The following is a 16,522-nucleotide window of genomic DNA, read 5'->3' as shown; positions in this document are numbered from 1 at the left end:
TTGATAGCATAAGGCAATGTTTCGGGCACTGGAAAGACGGGGCATAGATTATGTTCCCATACATTATGATTTTGAAGAAAATATATGAGAACGCTACCTCCTTTATTAGACCTGACAAATACAGTAGCAAATTTAAAATTGAGATAAGAGTTTGACAAGGAGACACAATATCTCTGAAGTTGTTTACTGCTGCCCTTGAAGAAGCTTTCAGATGAGTGGACTGGTTGTAGAAAGGAATCAATGTGAATGGAGAGTACCTAAACCATTTACGATTTTCAGATGACATTGTGATCATAAGCCATAATTCCAAAGAATTAGAGGAAAATCTTAATCAGTTATGCAGAGTTAGTAAGGATTTCGGACTAAAGCTGAATATGATTAAAACAAAAGTTAATGATGAACAAGTACCACAGAAAGGGATATAATCATTGAAGGAGCAGAAATTGGAAAAGTGGATTTATATACTTATCTTGGACGAGTCATTAGCTGTAATAATGATAAATGGCTGGAAGTCAAGAGAAGCATAAATTTCAGATGGATAGCATTCAGGAAATATAGTCATATACTGAAGAGCAACATCCCAATTTGTCTGAAATGTAAAATAACAACCCAGTGTATCTCCCCACCATGACTTATGGAAATGAAACTTGGGCACTCACCAAAAGAATGGAAGAGAAGCTAAAAACTACACAGCATAATAAAATTTGTTCCTATATTGGAACAAATTATATTAGGAATCAGACTGTTGGATAAGAACAGAAACACATAGATTAGTTAGCAAACTCAAGTAAAGGACATTCTTATCAAAACTAAAGAACTGAAATGGATTTGGGCAGAACACATAGCTCGAAGACATGATGACAGATGGACTAAGAAAATAACAGAATGGTACCCAAGAGGAGCTAAAAGAAAACCTTGAAGACAACAATGAAGATGGACAGATGAAATTCAAGAGTTCGTGGCAGTAAATGGATGGCCATTGCCCAGAACAGAACAGAAGGAACTGGAAAGTTGCTGGAGAGGCCTTCATCATGCAGTGGATTGAAAATGGATGATGATGATGATGAAGCAGCCAAACTGTGTGCCATATGGCATGCTTCATTTTCTTGCCCTTTTGCATATTCTATTACTTTGTTTTATCCTCATAATACGGGAAAACGGCATTGCTACTAAATAATACGTATTTAGTAGCAGTGCCTTTTTAATATAATACGTATACAGTAGACTCTCGATTTTCCGGGATAGGTGGTAAAAAACAAATCCCGGATAATTGATTTCCCAGTTAATCCAAAAATACAAAAGTCTCCGACATACGTAAGAGATACGTTCGAGGACTTCTTACTTCATCGAGTTTTACATAACTCAGGAATGACTAATAACATATTGCTACTATATTATTATTGACAAATCTGAATTCCACGCAATACTTGTTAATGTTTGGCCATTTTCATACATCCTTATTATTTTCTGATCCAAATCGATGATGGCTTTCCTTTTGTTGGTTGATTTACTAGTAGCGCTGTCACTTATTCTCTTAGTCGGCACCATGACAAAAGTCAAAATGAAATTTTCTGAAAAGAACTTCACAGGGTTAAGCGGGAAACACACTATTATCACCTCCCGTGAACTCAAATTTTACTAAAGCAAATTTCTGGAGGTCACCGCCATTAAACAATTTGCACCTTTCGGATTACTGGGCTTTTCTGTTCGTGCATCATTATAAGTGGGTAGTAAACTCAATCTTATTGCATTTGCAATAATACTGATAGCTAGAATTGTGTGGGTTTTTACGTTATTATGGTGACATGTGTCCCCTTCACTGAAATCTTCAGTCATATAAAAAAATATATAAATAAATTGTAAGGATCTTCTCTTCACTGAAATCTTCAGTCATATAAAAAAATATATAAATAAATTGTAAGGATCTTCTCTTCTTTCCTATTTTTTTGCTTGTTACTCTGTATCTCACTCATGCAATTTGTGTGTGCCGTGATCGTCGTTATTGATTGCTTATTTTATTTATTTATTATTTTTGTTTGTTTTAAATTTTACAATCCTAAAAAAAAAAATAAAAAAATTTACTTAAATCTGTAGTTGCGTAAGTCGGGGACTTACTGTATCAAAACATGTTCGCAACCTACGTAAAAAGTATGCCGATAGATAAAAAACGAATAAACTTACCACGCACTACTTGCATGTCCAATACGATGCTTCCCTTTATTTTTTGCAATGTCAATTTTAAATCTAATAGCTTCCCTTTATTTTTTGCAATGTCAATTTTAAATCTAATAGCTTCCCATTATTTTTTACGATGTTGCGTATGGTTTGGTCACCAACATTATAATGGTTCCTTAGAGATTTAACAGATGCACCGTTTTCAAACTTTTGAATAATTTCAAGTTTTCATTTAACTGAAAACGCAATTCTTTTGGGTTTACCCATCATTTTCGCGATTTCTAAACAAAAAAAAATTTTTTTACTATAAAAAAAATTCCATCATCCCTGACATAAATAACAAAACAAAATTTGTCCTTTTGCGCTGCAACAGAACACAATAATCAACGCGACACACTAAAACAAACTAAACATTTGGCCTTTCTTTTTTTTTTTTGAGCAGCAGGTGTGAAGACAGCAGGGATTGCAAGATAATAGGTACACTAATCTCCTATTGACGACTTATAATGTCGCTTATTTATGCCTATCTAGTTATTACTTGAATTTTTTGATTTCTGGTTGTTTTTTTTTTTTTTTTTAATTTGGAGTCTTGAAGTGTCCTGGTTAATCTGATCATGGTAAATCGAGAGTCTGCTGTACTTACAGTACAGGAAGGGTTATAACTGCCTTTCTGCCTGTTTTTTCATCTCCTCTGTTGGCTATGGCGCTGTAAATGGTGAAGCACACAGAAATGTTATGAAATTCTTTAGTGAAAAAAATTGAGAATTTTTTTTTTTTTCTCTCTGTTGGTATTGTGCCTGAGCACTTTTGAGTACCAGATAAAACAAGATCAAATGGTACTTTCTACAACTGAATTAGATTGCTTCCTTAAACTTAAATGCACTTTTGGCATTGTTGGAACCTTTTGATTATAAGAAAGAGGAAAATTATAGATTCTTTATTATTCAGGAAAAAAAGTATATTTCGATTTTTCAAGATACTGTATAATAAGTTATGAGAATGTATTAGTATTACTTAAATTTGCCATTGGTGCTTTCTTTTTTAGCTTGGCCTTTTTTTCGGTGCATTAACATATTTGCATAATGAAAATATTGTCCTCACCATGTCTATCCATCTGCTTTTAATAACTCAGTTTCTGGTGTATAGATTTTCATGTAGTTCGATATTTGGACCTTTTAAAAAGATTTGTCAGGCCATCCCAAATTTCATTAAAGGTAGTGCTCACATCTGGTGAGTATGGGCTTGGCACACCCAGGGTCCTGAGCCGGATATCATCATTCTTCTTTTTCTTGGTGATTCCCTTTGACTTTTGACTCGCTCGCTCTCTCTCTCTCTCTCTCTCTCTCTCTCTCTCTCTCTCTCTCTCTCTCTCTCTCTCTCTCTCTCAGGGTAACTCGGGAATTTTTTTTTTTTTGGCTGGTGCAGCATGAGCCTCGGGCTTCCTTGCACCATGTAACTAATAATAATAATAATAATAAATCTGGCAGTTATTTCTCTCTCTCTATCTGCTTGTAATAACTAAAATCCCAGTAAATGGATTTCATGAAATTTTATACTTCGTTTTATTAGATTGATAAATTGATTGATTTAATTAAATTAAAATTTTTTAATGAATATTTATTTATTTTTCATGCACATCACATAGATCAGGGGTGGCCAACAAGTCGATCACGGTCGATCATGACGAATTTTAAATATATATAAAAAATATAGTAGTCAAAATCTAAATGTTATTATTATTATGTGCCCCATTACATATGCTTATTACAAATCCATTGAACCATGTGACTTCTCTTGTTTGCCGCGCAGCCAGCTAGGGCCTCTTGTAAAAATTCATGCAGTTACTTTGTGGAGAGTATAATGTCGAATTCTTATTTAGCTTACTTAATATTAATAACTGAACAGCACTAATACTTTAATTTAATACCCTTTGATTTAAAATGAATACTACAAAAAAGAGTAAAGCGTATCATTTTCATCAAGAGTTGTTGTTATTTGTTATTTGGTTTTTAGGAGCATTAGCAACTAAGGCCATAATGCTCCGGGGATATGCAGTGGTCATTCCCTGACCTTTCCACATCCTCTGTATTTGGTGGTCATGGGCTTGAACCCCAGTCTAATCAAGAAGCATGTGCTATGCACTGCTGCTCCGGCCCACCTGGCTACGGAGGTGCCTTGGTGGCAGTGATCACAGTGTGCTGAAGTGGGATTTACTCAAAGAGGTAACTACCATCATGGGTAAAGGGAAGGGTTTTTGCTTTCGTAAAGGTGACTACAGTGGTTTGAGACAGTATTTAAATTCTGTACGGTGGGACCAACTGATGATGTTACCAACAGAAAATTCAAAATGGGAAGCATTCAAAAAATTAATATTGGAAGCTACTAGGCTTTTCATACCAACTAAGAAATATTGTTCAAGATTTAGACCTAAATGGATGTCAGATGAACTAATTAGACATGTGAGAGAGAAGAAAAATGTATGGGATACATATAAAATAAAAGGCGACACAGAAGCCTGTGATAGATATAAGCTGGTCTGTAACCAAGTCACAAAGGAGGTTAGGAAGGCAAAGGCAGATTACAAGAAATCTTTGGCAAAGGATGCAAAGAAAAACAGCAAAGAGTTCTTTACTTATGTAAACTCTAGAAGGAAGGGGATGAATCAGATTTGTCCATTTGATATTGATGGTTCAACTGTTGATGATCCTGCTCAGGTAGCTAACAAACTAAATGAGTATTTTGCATCTACATTCGCACGAGGAGTTATTCAGGGAGGGGAATGCCAGAGGTGAATTAAATTCTGACAGTGAGCTAGATGTTTTTGTAATAACTGAGAGCAAAGTGGAAGAAAAAATTGTTGAAGAGAAACATAAGAAAGGCATCTGGGGATGGATGGGATCTATCCAGTTATATTAAAGGAGGCAGCAATGGAAGACAGTACGCTGCTGCAGCAGGATCTAGAAAAGTTGAGCAGATGGGCTGAGAGGTGGCAACTGAAGTTTAACATTGACAAATGTAAAGTACTGCATGTGGAAAGCAGTAACCTCAGAGTGACGTATCAACTGTGTGGGACTACACTGACAATGTTAGAGAATGAAAAGGACCAGGGGGTAATTGTGCAGGCAGATGTGAAGTTTTCTGAGCAGTGCAGATGGTCTGCAAGAGTAGCTCATGGTGTCTTGTCAATTGTATACAGGAATTTTTCTAGCAGGTATCAGGAGGTGATTATCCCCTTGTATAAGGCAATGGTCAGGCCACACCTTGAGTACTGTATACAGGTCTGGAGGCTTATTTTAAGAAGCATGTAGAGCTGCTGGAATGAGTACAGAGAAGGGCAACAAGATTAGTGAATGGAACAAAGGTTTGCTCTTACGAAGAAAGGCTTTAGTTTTGCAAATTGCAGTGTCTGGAGACCAGGCACCTGCGAGGTGATCTGATTGAGATGTATAAAGCCTTGAATGGTTTGAGCATGCTCAATGGTGATGGGATTCTTTCTCTTGCTCAGAATAATCACCTGAGGGAAAATAAACTCAAATTGAGGAAGTAAATTCAAATTATTATTATTATTATTATTATTATTAATAGCTATATGGTGCAAGGAAGCTTGAGGCTTGTGCTGCACCAGCCAAAAAAAAAAAAAAAAATTCAAATTACTCCGAGAGAGAGAGAGAGAGAGAGAGAGAGAGAGAGAGAGAGAGAGAGAGAGAGAGAGAGAGAGAGAGAGAGAGAGAGTGATTGATTGTGTCGAAGGGAGTCACCAAGAAAAAGAAAAATGATGATATCCAGCTCAGGATCCTGGGTGTGCCAAGCCCATACTCACCAGATGTGAGCCCCTGGGGTAAAATTGAGGAAAGACTGGCAGAAGTGTGCCAGTGGTTGATTACTGGAACAAACTTCCCTCTTTGTAGAAGTTGATAGCTTAAATAGATTCAAGGCAGAACTAGACAAACATTTGGAGCGAGTGGATGGGTGAAATGAGAAGGGATGGTTTTTTTTTTTTTTTTTTTAGCTGATGCTATAAAAGCCTATTTCTTGCATCATGTGCCTTTACTCATGCTAATAACAACAGATATAAAATTACTACAAAAAATTTTTTAATGTTCCTTGTGCCAGTTTTTTCATAGAAAAATATAGGGTCTAATTTATACAATGTTAAATATTATTAATACCACTCCACTAATTTTTGAACATTGAATTATTACAGAAGAGAATGGAAATCTATTGAAGATAGACTTTTCTCTTTTGTCATTATGACCTGAAATGGAGAGTGGTTTCTTATAAACACATCAATCTGAGTCTGTGGAGGCAGCTCACTAGCAGCTGCCCCTGAACTTTAAATAAAAAATACTACTCCAAAGGGAGATGTTGCTGTTTCTTTAAAAGAATCCCTTTTTCATTCCCATTTTTAAATAAATTATGCAATCTGCAGTTATGTTCTGTAGCTCTTCTAATATAAAGATTTTGCCTTAAATTTATTGGGTGGTATTAAGATTAAAAAAAAGAAAAACTTGAAATTAACTTAGTTACTTTTCATGAAATATCTTAACTAAACTTTTAACTAAACTTTTAAACGCAACTTTTAACTAAACTTAATTAGTTTTATCAGCCAATGACTTAAATTAGTTGTTTTTAAAAAGTTACTTGCCCAAATTATTTATTTATTAATTTTCTTGTTTATAGAGAAGATTGCTGTTTGTTTTGATACATTCTTTATCGCCACTTATTTTGAAGATTTGTTTAACTAAACTGAGGAAGAGGATACAAAATACATCTTTACAATTTTTAAATTCTCAGTCTTCTCAGGAGACATTTCGATATTTTCTGCTGAATTCACTTTCTTGGTTACAAGAGATTATAACATTATTTCAGTGTCTTCACTTGGCAATATTTTATATTTTTGGAAAATTCCATCATATATCAAAAAGGATTGCTGGAATTAGATATGTGAGTTAACAGAATTTTCATTTTATTTTGTTTCTTTAATAATAATTTTGTTGCTGACTTTTCCATAGAGTGGCCAAAAATTTATGTTACCCTTGCTTCAGTTTTTACAGTTTGCCTAACTCTTGAATTAAGTCAGAAGTTTTCAGAATTCGATATATTCTGAATTTCTGATAATTGAGCATGCCTTCTGGTTTTCTTATAAATTCAGTTTTCTCTCAATTTTTAGTCAGGTTTGTGCATATTTTTCAAGTGCAAATATGTTATTTTTTAAAATTATGGACCTGTGCAATTTAACAATATGCAGTTTTAAAAGCCGATGTTCACATTTTGTGGGGAGACAAGAAATGTTGTTTATTGTTCAGTAAGCACATCATTGATTCATTTTGCAAAAATTTTAATAATATATGTTCACAGTTGCAAAAATTGAAGCAAGGATAATACAAAATTTCATGTAACAATGTATGTTAATTATTAGAGTTCAATGAAAAAGTGGAATTGTTATTAAACAATTTCTTCAGGGACATAACAAATTTCAATTTTTTGAGAATTCTTGGTTTCAGAGATAATTAATAATTTTTATTAGATGATTCAGTAGCTCTGATCTCTATAATTTCCACAGAAAGATAATTGCCAATATTAATTGTGCCAGATTGGTTGAGTGCGTAATGTACTTGCCAAGAAATAAAGGTTACAGATTAGAATGCCACCTCTGGTATGGGCGTTGTGATTGAGTAACATTTTTTAATTTGAGGTATAAATGGTACTATGTGATTTCAGCAATTGAATCACCTTAAAAACCAAATACATGCTACTGCATTATTAAGTACTATACAAAGGGTACTAGGAAAGCTTTGCAATACAGCTTTGTTTATTTAATTTTTTCAAAGTAATTTCCTCTACATTCAATACACCTCTCCATCCTCCGAAACCAATCTGTAAACCAGTTCTGCCAAGTTTCACTAGGGAGTAAAGCACACTCGTTGTCCCAAGCCCGTAGAAGGTCCTCATCACTGGAAAACCGCCTCCCTTTTAGCTTCATTTTCACATGCGGGAACAGTGCAAAGTCGCAGGGAGCAAGGTCTGGACTGTAGGGAGGGTGCTCGAGAAGTTTCAGTCCTGTCGTGGTCAAATATTCGGTGCAGGCTTTGGCGCGGTGAGCTGGAGCATTTTCGTGATGGAGGTACCAGGTGTCCATTCTTGACTTTGGCCGCAGGTTCTTCATAGATCCAATGACTTTAGGCAGGCATTGTTCAGTATACCACTTAGCTGTGACTGTCTTCTGCGTGTCCAAAACGACACGTTCCACAATTCCACTCGATTTGAAAAATACAGCTATCATTTTCTTCTTTACAGATCAGGATTTTCTGACAATTACGGGTGTGTCGTCATCATCATCAAAGAGCCAAACTTTGTTTTGAGCCTTGGTCGGCAGATCGTAATAGTACAGCCAAGTCTCGTCACCTGTCACGATGTTGTTCACATACCGAGATTGTCCCTTATCAAACTTTTTTAACATCTCCCGGCACCAAGTCACATGTCGTGTCATCTGCTCTTCAGTCAGTTGATGCAGCACCCAGAGAGAACAAAGTTTCTTCACGTGCAAATGATCTTGCAGAATCGAACGAATTGCTGGTGCATTTAGGCCCAAAGTATCCTCTATCTGTTGGTAGGTCACTCGCCTGTTTTCGTCAAGCATTTTCCTCACAGCAGTAACGTTTTCCTCTGTAACTGACGTTCATGGCCTTCCCGGCCTCTCAGAATCCTCCAGAGTGAAATTTCCCTTTTGGAATTCTCTATACCACCTGAATATCGTTGTACGATGTGGACAATCATCATCTAGTGCAAGAGTCATTTCTTCTAAGCACTGGTCTATGGTTAAACCATGCACGAAATTATACCGCAAAACTGTCCTTATCTCATTTCGTGACCACGATGCCATCGCAAGCACTTGACACTCTCACTACTAATGAATAACTGAGCCCATCGACTTGGCGCGGCGGCTACTATGCACGTATGAACATGTCTCAACATGCAGCAACAAGCAGCTTCCTGTGATTCATTGTTGCGTCATATTGCAAAACTTTCCTAGTACCCTTTGTACTGTGAATGGGTACTGAATGTCTCGAAAATAAATTTGATGAATTTAATGTGCTTGCCAAAATTAGGATTTCAGAGACTTGGTGTCACTCAGATATAAGGGATGCACAATTTATTGTATACAGAAAGGACAGACATGATAGGAGTGGGGCAGAAGTTATGCCCTTAGTTAAGAAGCACATAAAATTTAAGGCAGTGCACCCAGTTGACACTGGTTACCAGTGCAATGTTGAATAAGTTTGGTGTGAAATAAGCACTCTGGAAACAAAATTTATGGGTAGGAGTTTGTGATAGGCCTAATGATTCTGAGTACAACGAACAGCTGTACAGAGAAACAGTAAATCAGAATGTCTTATAATGAGAATTTTAACTTCCCAGATATTGAGTGGAACTTGTGGGTTGGTCACTCACACTCTAGAAAGACTTTTGTGGATTTATTAGTGACTGTTTTCTACAACAATATGTTAGAGAGGCAACAAGAGGGAAAAATACTCTTGATCTGATTATTAGCAGTGATTATTCATGCATTAAGAATCTGCAGATAAAGGAACCACTAGGTGGCAATGATCACAGTGTAGTGGGATTTACTTAAAGATGTAACTACAACCATGGATAAAATGGAGGGTTTTTGCCTTTTGTAAAGGTGATTACAGTGGTCTCGGGCAGTTTTTAAATTCTATAAAGTGAGACCAACTGATGTTACCGTCAGCAAATTCTAAACGGGAAGAGCATTCAGGGACTTAATCATAGAAGCTACTAGGCTTTTCATTCTTTTCTACTAAAAATACTCAAGGTATAGGCCTAAATGGATGCCAGATGAACTGATGAAACGTGAAAGAAAAGAAAAGTGAATGGATGCATATAAATTATTGGGCGACACAGAAGCCTATGGTAGATATAAACTAGTCTGTAATCAAGTTACAAAGGAAGCGAGGAAAGCAAAGACGGATTACGAGAAATCTTTGGAAAAGGATGCAAAGAAAAAGAGCAAAAACTTCTTTACTTTATGGAAACTTCAGATGGAAGGGGATGAATAAGATTAGTCCAGTTGATATAGATCAGTGAATAATGCACCAGAAAATCTACAAATGGAGCTAATTAATTTACAGTGTGATATAAATCTTATTCAAAGATTTGAAGATACAGATTTGATTAACTTTTATTCATACTTGTCAAAAAATAAGTACCCTCAGTTACGAATTTTTGCAATAAGAATAATCGCTTTGTTTGGGAGTACATTTATATTGAACAGTTTTTTTCGCAATTGAAAATTAATAAGTCCAAGAAAAGAACCCGATTGACCGATGAGCATCTACAATCCGTGATGAAGATAGTTTCTAGTAATTTTTCTCCAGTGCTACAAACTTTATCAGAATCGAAACGCCATCAAGCGTCAAGTTGTAGTAAGAAATAAAGAAGTTTATAATTATTTACATACAAACATATGTATTTTTTCTGTATGTGTCGAAGAAAAATTTAATAAATAAAAGAAAGAGAATAGATTGTCATTATTTATTTTCAAGTTTTGTCCCACTTGGAAAGTTTTCATAATTTGTTTATTTTTAGTTTAAGTTAAAAGTAAGTTATTTAGTGGTTAATTCAACATATTTGAATTATTTGAAATAAATATCAGTCTGAAAATTTAATATTTAGCTGTCAACACATTTGAATTACAAAGTGTAACCAACAGAAATTTCTTGTTGAAATTTCTTGTTCAACCTTTAGATTTCAGACAGAAAATAAATATAAATTTGAATTTTTTCCTTTGCGTTATTATTATTATTGTTTATGTATGTTTTGATAAATATTTAGTAAGTGATTGGGCATCTAAAGAAAATAGAAAAGAAAATTTAACCGAAAGAAAGTCTCATAATTTTAGCCAGGGAGAGAAGGAGAAAAATATAAGTTTAAGAAATAAAAAGTAAGTATAGAGAAAAACATTGTAGAAAATAGAATTGAACATTATTGAAATAAATTTTCAATTAAACCATGTTCGAGGCAAATTAAATTTTAAAAGTAAAATTTCTAAACTTATTATAAACTTACACACACGCGTCACACCAGTTTATAAAGGGGTGGTATCCATACATTAGAGGTAAGTACGGTGCAATATATATATATATATATATTCACTCTCATTTTTTAAAAAAAAATTCCAGCCTGTCAGTTGCTTTCAGATCGTGCATTCGGCCTGCATGCAATTTGAGTTTGAGACCACTGATATAGATGGTTTGACTGTCAATGATTTTGCTCAGGTTGCTGACAAACAGAATGAGTATTTTGTGTATATATTCACACACGAGGAATTCTGTAGAGAAGGGGGATGCCAGAAGATTATCAAGCTCTAAAGGGAGCTAAATGATTTTGTAATAACTTAGAGGAAAGTGGAAGAGAAATTGTTGCATTATAAGAAAGGTACGTGGGATGGATGGGATCTATCCAGTTATATTAAGGAAGTAAGCAAACCCTCAGCCATAATTATGAGAGGGGGATGTCCTTGGATTCAGGAGAAGTCCATGCAGATTGCAGATGTGTAAATGTGTCCCTAATTCACAAAGGGGGATCAAAGGGTGACAAGAGTAATCACTGACCTGTTAGTTTAACTTTTGTTTCAGGAAAAAAATGGAGTCACTGGTAAAAGAAGTAATACAGGAACATCTAGATAAGGCTGAAGTTATACTTCAAACACAGCATGCTTTGTTAAGGGGACGTCTTGTTTGACCAATTTGATCAGTAACTACAATGTGGTCACAAAGGAACTGGACGCAAAAAATAATTTTGAAATCATATACTTGGAATCCAGGAAAGCTTTTGATACTGTTGCGCATTAGTAGAGGCATATGATGCAAGAAAGCAAGATTATACAGCATCAGCAAAAAAAAAAAAAAAAAAACTTGCCACTTTGCCCATCCATTTGTTCCAAAATTTTGGCCGATTATTCCTGGAATTCATTTAAGCTATCAACTTCCACAATGACAGATGGAAGTTTGTTCCAGCAATCAACTACCCACTGGTTAAAGGCAAATTTCCTCACATCTGTTCTACAACTGTCTTTCTTCAATTTGAATTTATGCCCCCTCAGGTTTGTAATCTGAGGAAGAGGAAAAATCCCATCAGCATTGAGCCTGCTCAATCCATTCAAGGCCTTATAACCTCAATCAGATCACTTTGCAGGTGCCTAGTCTCCAGGTGCTGCAATTTGCAGAAACTTAGCCTTTCTTGATAAGAGCATCCCTTTGTTCTGCTCACCAATCTTGTTGCCTACAGGAATTTTTCTAGCAGGGATAAGGAGGTGATTATCCCCTCGTATAAGGCAATGGTCAGGCCACACCTTGAGTACGGTATACAGGTCTGGAGGCCTCATTTTAAGAAGGATGTAGAGCTGTTGGAACGAGTACAGAGAAGGGCAACAAGATTAGTGAACAGAACAGAGGGTTTCTGTTACGAAGAAAGGCTTAAGTTTTGCAAATTACAGTGTCTTGAGACTAGGCACCTGTGAGGTGATCTGATTGAGGTATAAAGCCTTGAATGGTTTAAGCATGCTCAATGCTGATGGGATTCTTCCTCTTGCTCAGAATAATCACCTGAGAGGGCATAAATTCAAATTGAGGAAAGACGGTTGTATTATAGATGTGTTGAAGTTTGCCTTTAGCCAGCGGGTGGTTGATTGCTGGAACAAACTTCCATCTGTCTTTGTAGAAGTTGATAGCGTAAATAGATTCAAGGCAGAACTTGACAAACATTTGGAGGGAGGGGTTGGGTGAAATAAGGTGTTTTTTTTTTTTTTTTTTGGCTAATGCTATATAAGCTTGCTTTCTTGCATCATGTGCCCTTGCTAATGCCTTCTCTGTACTCATTCTAGAGACTCTACATCCTCCTTAAAGTGAGGCCACCAGACCTTTATGCAGTACTCAAGGTGTTGTCTGGCTGACTATATTGCTTTACACAAAGGTATAATCAACTCATCCCTGGTAGCAAAATTCCTGTATATCATTGACAATACCCCATGACCTACTCTGGCAGCCTGTCTGTACTACTCAGAAAACTTCATCTGACTGCACAGTTATCCCTAGGGCTTTTTCATTCTCCACTACCCTGGGTAGTGCCACATAGTTGGTACATTTCTCTGGGGTTACTGCTACCCAGTGCTTTTTTTTTTGTAAAAAAAATAGGTGCCAGTACTCATTCTTTGCTATCAGGAAAAGCACCCTAAATTTTTTTTTCCTGATATTGTTACTTTCATAGTAATGTTTTTGGAATAAGAACAACAAATTTAGTATATTAACACAGTTTATTAAGCATAAATTTATTATTCAAGTATATAAAAAAAAAAGTAAAATGTGAATAAAAATAAGTAAATAAATCGGTCAACTACTGAGTGCTGGACATTCAGGATGAAGGGTCCGTAGTCACAAATGGTCATTAGTGTAGTAGCTCAAATAGAGAGCTTTATGGTAACTGAAAAAAGTTTCTAGTACTCCAGCTTGGCCTAAAACTGAGGAACTAACGAAAATGTTCTCTATTTGAGTCTTTCCAGTTGTTGTGAATGACAAGGGGGCGAGAAGCAACTCAGTCTTTCTGGAGAAGGGATTAAAGTCTTGGGGGAGAAGCAACTGGCAGGTGAGGCCCGTGCAAGACTTCGCGCAGGCACCTCCTCACCACCACCGCCTCAACACTGGCTCTCTGAGTACCTCCTTCCCAAACAATTTCAGCTTTGAAAATTGTTAAAAAATACTTCTCGTTGCAAAATTTATAAATAACCTTTATAGAATTATTAACTAACTATTTAGCAACCTTTTTGTCACCAAAAGGAGAGTTACTTAATACAAAGAAGCGTGCTATCGAAGTGCAATAAAAAATTGGTTTTTTAATAAGTAAATGATAGATTTCAATCGGAATAGTTTTCCCTTGATAAACATCAAATAATGCATAACTAATGTGATTTTTAAATTTTTAGCTCCATTAGCAATGGAAATATAGGGGAGGGACACAAAAATTATCCACATTTTCCTGTCTGGCATCACCATTTTTAATTTAAAAAATATTTAAAAATTATATTTTAAACATGCTCTTTGAGCCCTTTCCAACGGTGTATAATAAGCTATAAGTTATCGACAACATTTTTGTTCTCCCCAGTTTCTCAGAAAAATTTTTGTCAACAACAATCAATATGGCTTTATGTTGGCCTACATGATGTACAAACTCATGCAAAATTTCAAGGTAATAGGTTGAGTAGTTCCAGAGATACAATGCTGTGACAGATGGACAGACAGACAACCGAGTGACATTTTAAGGGTCCTTTGTTAGACTATGACCCTTAAAAATAATAAGTAAAAATAAATAATGTAAGTAAAAATAATTTCATAATAAAGGTTTTTTTTTGTAGTTGTTGGTGCATCGGCTTCTGTAGCCATAGTGCACCTCCCAAGGTTTTTGCAGTACTTTGATCCAAGCCCGAGGCAGGATTCGAACCCGTGACCTTTGGGTTGCCAGGCAGTATGCCAACTTCATTTCTTCCTCTTTGTGTGTCTGTTGATGAATGACATTTCCAAAGCAGCCACCAATCGTCATATTTTGCTGAATCGAAGCGGGTCAGCAGTGGGCCTACAATTTTAAGAAACAGTAGTGAAGAAACTGTTTTTGTCATCAACGAAGCTCTGTTTGGGCTCGTGATCAGATTCATATGTGAAAATCCTCATTAATATTCATTGATGAAATTGGTATCGTACTCAGAGTGTCCATCAAATGCTTCAATTCTTCCGAAACCATCTTTTCAATTAGGTATTCCCGAAATGCACGAATTGTATCTCTTTCTTGTAATTGTAACTGTAACCTAATTGACAATTTTCTAACTTCGTTTTCACAAGATGCCAAAATTTCATGTTTTGAAGTTTTGATACCTTCGTTGTCCTCGTTTGCCTTCTCTCGTCATCGATGTTGTCACTAATTCTGAAATTTGAATTTTTTCTTTTCTTTTCTTTTTCTTTTTTTTTGAAACTGTTCGAAATGTCAGTGTCATTTGGATATTCAGGTACTGTGACCATGTAAACAGAGATAGGGAAAATTTGCCAAACAATGAGGATAACGCACTTCTGCGAAACAGCAGATGATTATTTGTCGGAGTAAAAGAAAATCACTCTCTCCTAATTCTTGAACGGGATGCTTATAGTTGGTTCACAGTGGTGTCCACTCTACGGCCCGCCCGGAAAGTGAATTAAAACAGAATTTAAAATTTTGTTAATTATCAAAAAATTCTCACTGAATGTTTTGTGGGCCGACCAGGCTAGCCAGGTGGGTAAAGTGCCTGCCTGGCAAGCCAAAATTCATGGGTTCGAATCCCACCTCTGGCTTGGATCAGTGTAAAATGCAAAAACTTTGGGAGGTGCATTATGGCCACAGAAGCCGATGCGCCAACAACTAACAAGGCGGGGGAAAAAAAATGTTTTGTTCAGTAAATGTAATTGTGTATTGTACTTAATAAAATTTTTGAATATTTTCAATTTTACTTTTACATGCAACAAGATATGGAAAATGTAACACACTAAAGAAATCTAACTTTAAATTTTTTTGAATATGGCCCCTGTACGAGAAAAGGTTGGACACCACTGCAGTAGAAGGTGAAGCAGAGCCCATTGGGAATACCCCATGATCTGCTCACTGCTGACCAGCGTGACTTCTCTGTATGTGGGACAGGTGGTTGGATAGGTTTTACCAGGTACCACTAAGTTGTAGAATGGTAATCCCATTAATTCTCTTAATTTGCGCAGCAGCACTAATTGCCTAAATTGCCTGAAGGCCAGAAATGTGAACAGTGTGTACCAAGTTAATTCTCTCCTAATCGAAAATTTTCTCACTCAATGTAAAGTATTTTAAATATAACTTCCAAGGAGAATTCAAAATAATTAACTATAAAAGAACTTCGTTAAACAGAGATCTGACTGAGTAATTTAGAATTCTAAAAACGGTTATACAGTTTTATGTAGAAAATATCTTAACAATAGACAGTGAAAAATGTAAATTTAGTTAAATAATTTTAATCTTATTTGAATAGTAGATAAACATGTGAAATAAATTTACGGATATTACAAATTTTGAAGTGCACTGCATTGGATGCAGTGCACTTCGAGGTGCCGGTATGCCTTTATTAACAGTTATGTGTGACATTTGGATTACTGTTGTGTACCGTCCCAAAAAAAACCACTGCTGCTGACAAAAGTAAAGTACTGTATGCAGTACTTTACTTTTGTCAATGTTAAACTTCAGTTGCCACTTCTCAGCCCATCTGCCCAAATTTTATAGATCTGTT

General features: G+C 35.8%; 1 protein-coding gene across 1 annotated transcript in view; it reads left to right on the top strand.

The window, feature by feature from the left end:
• Nucleotides 1–16,522, top strand: part of LOC150080815 (peroxisome biogenesis factor 10-like) — a 133,948-nt gene that overhangs the window by 48,803 nt on the left and 68,623 nt on the right. Inside the window, exon 5 of the mRNA XM_090380829.1 lies at nt 6,856–7,119. Coding sequence (XP_090236955.1) covers nt 6,856–7,119 — 264 coding nt within the window. The remainder of the gene's footprint in view (nt 1–6,855; nt 7,120–16,522) is intronic.

The sequence above is a fragment of the Mastigoproctus giganteus genome, chromosome 9, assembly GCF_048544385.1.
Source record: "Mastigoproctus giganteus isolate SK-2022 chromosome 9, ASM4854438v1, whole genome shotgun sequence".
NCBI lineage: Eukaryota > Metazoa > Arthropoda > Arachnida > Uropygi > Thelyphonidae > Mastigoproctus > Mastigoproctus giganteus.
The sequence above is the reverse complement of the archived record's forward strand: the minus strand, read 5'-3'. Positions and strand labels throughout refer to the sequence as shown.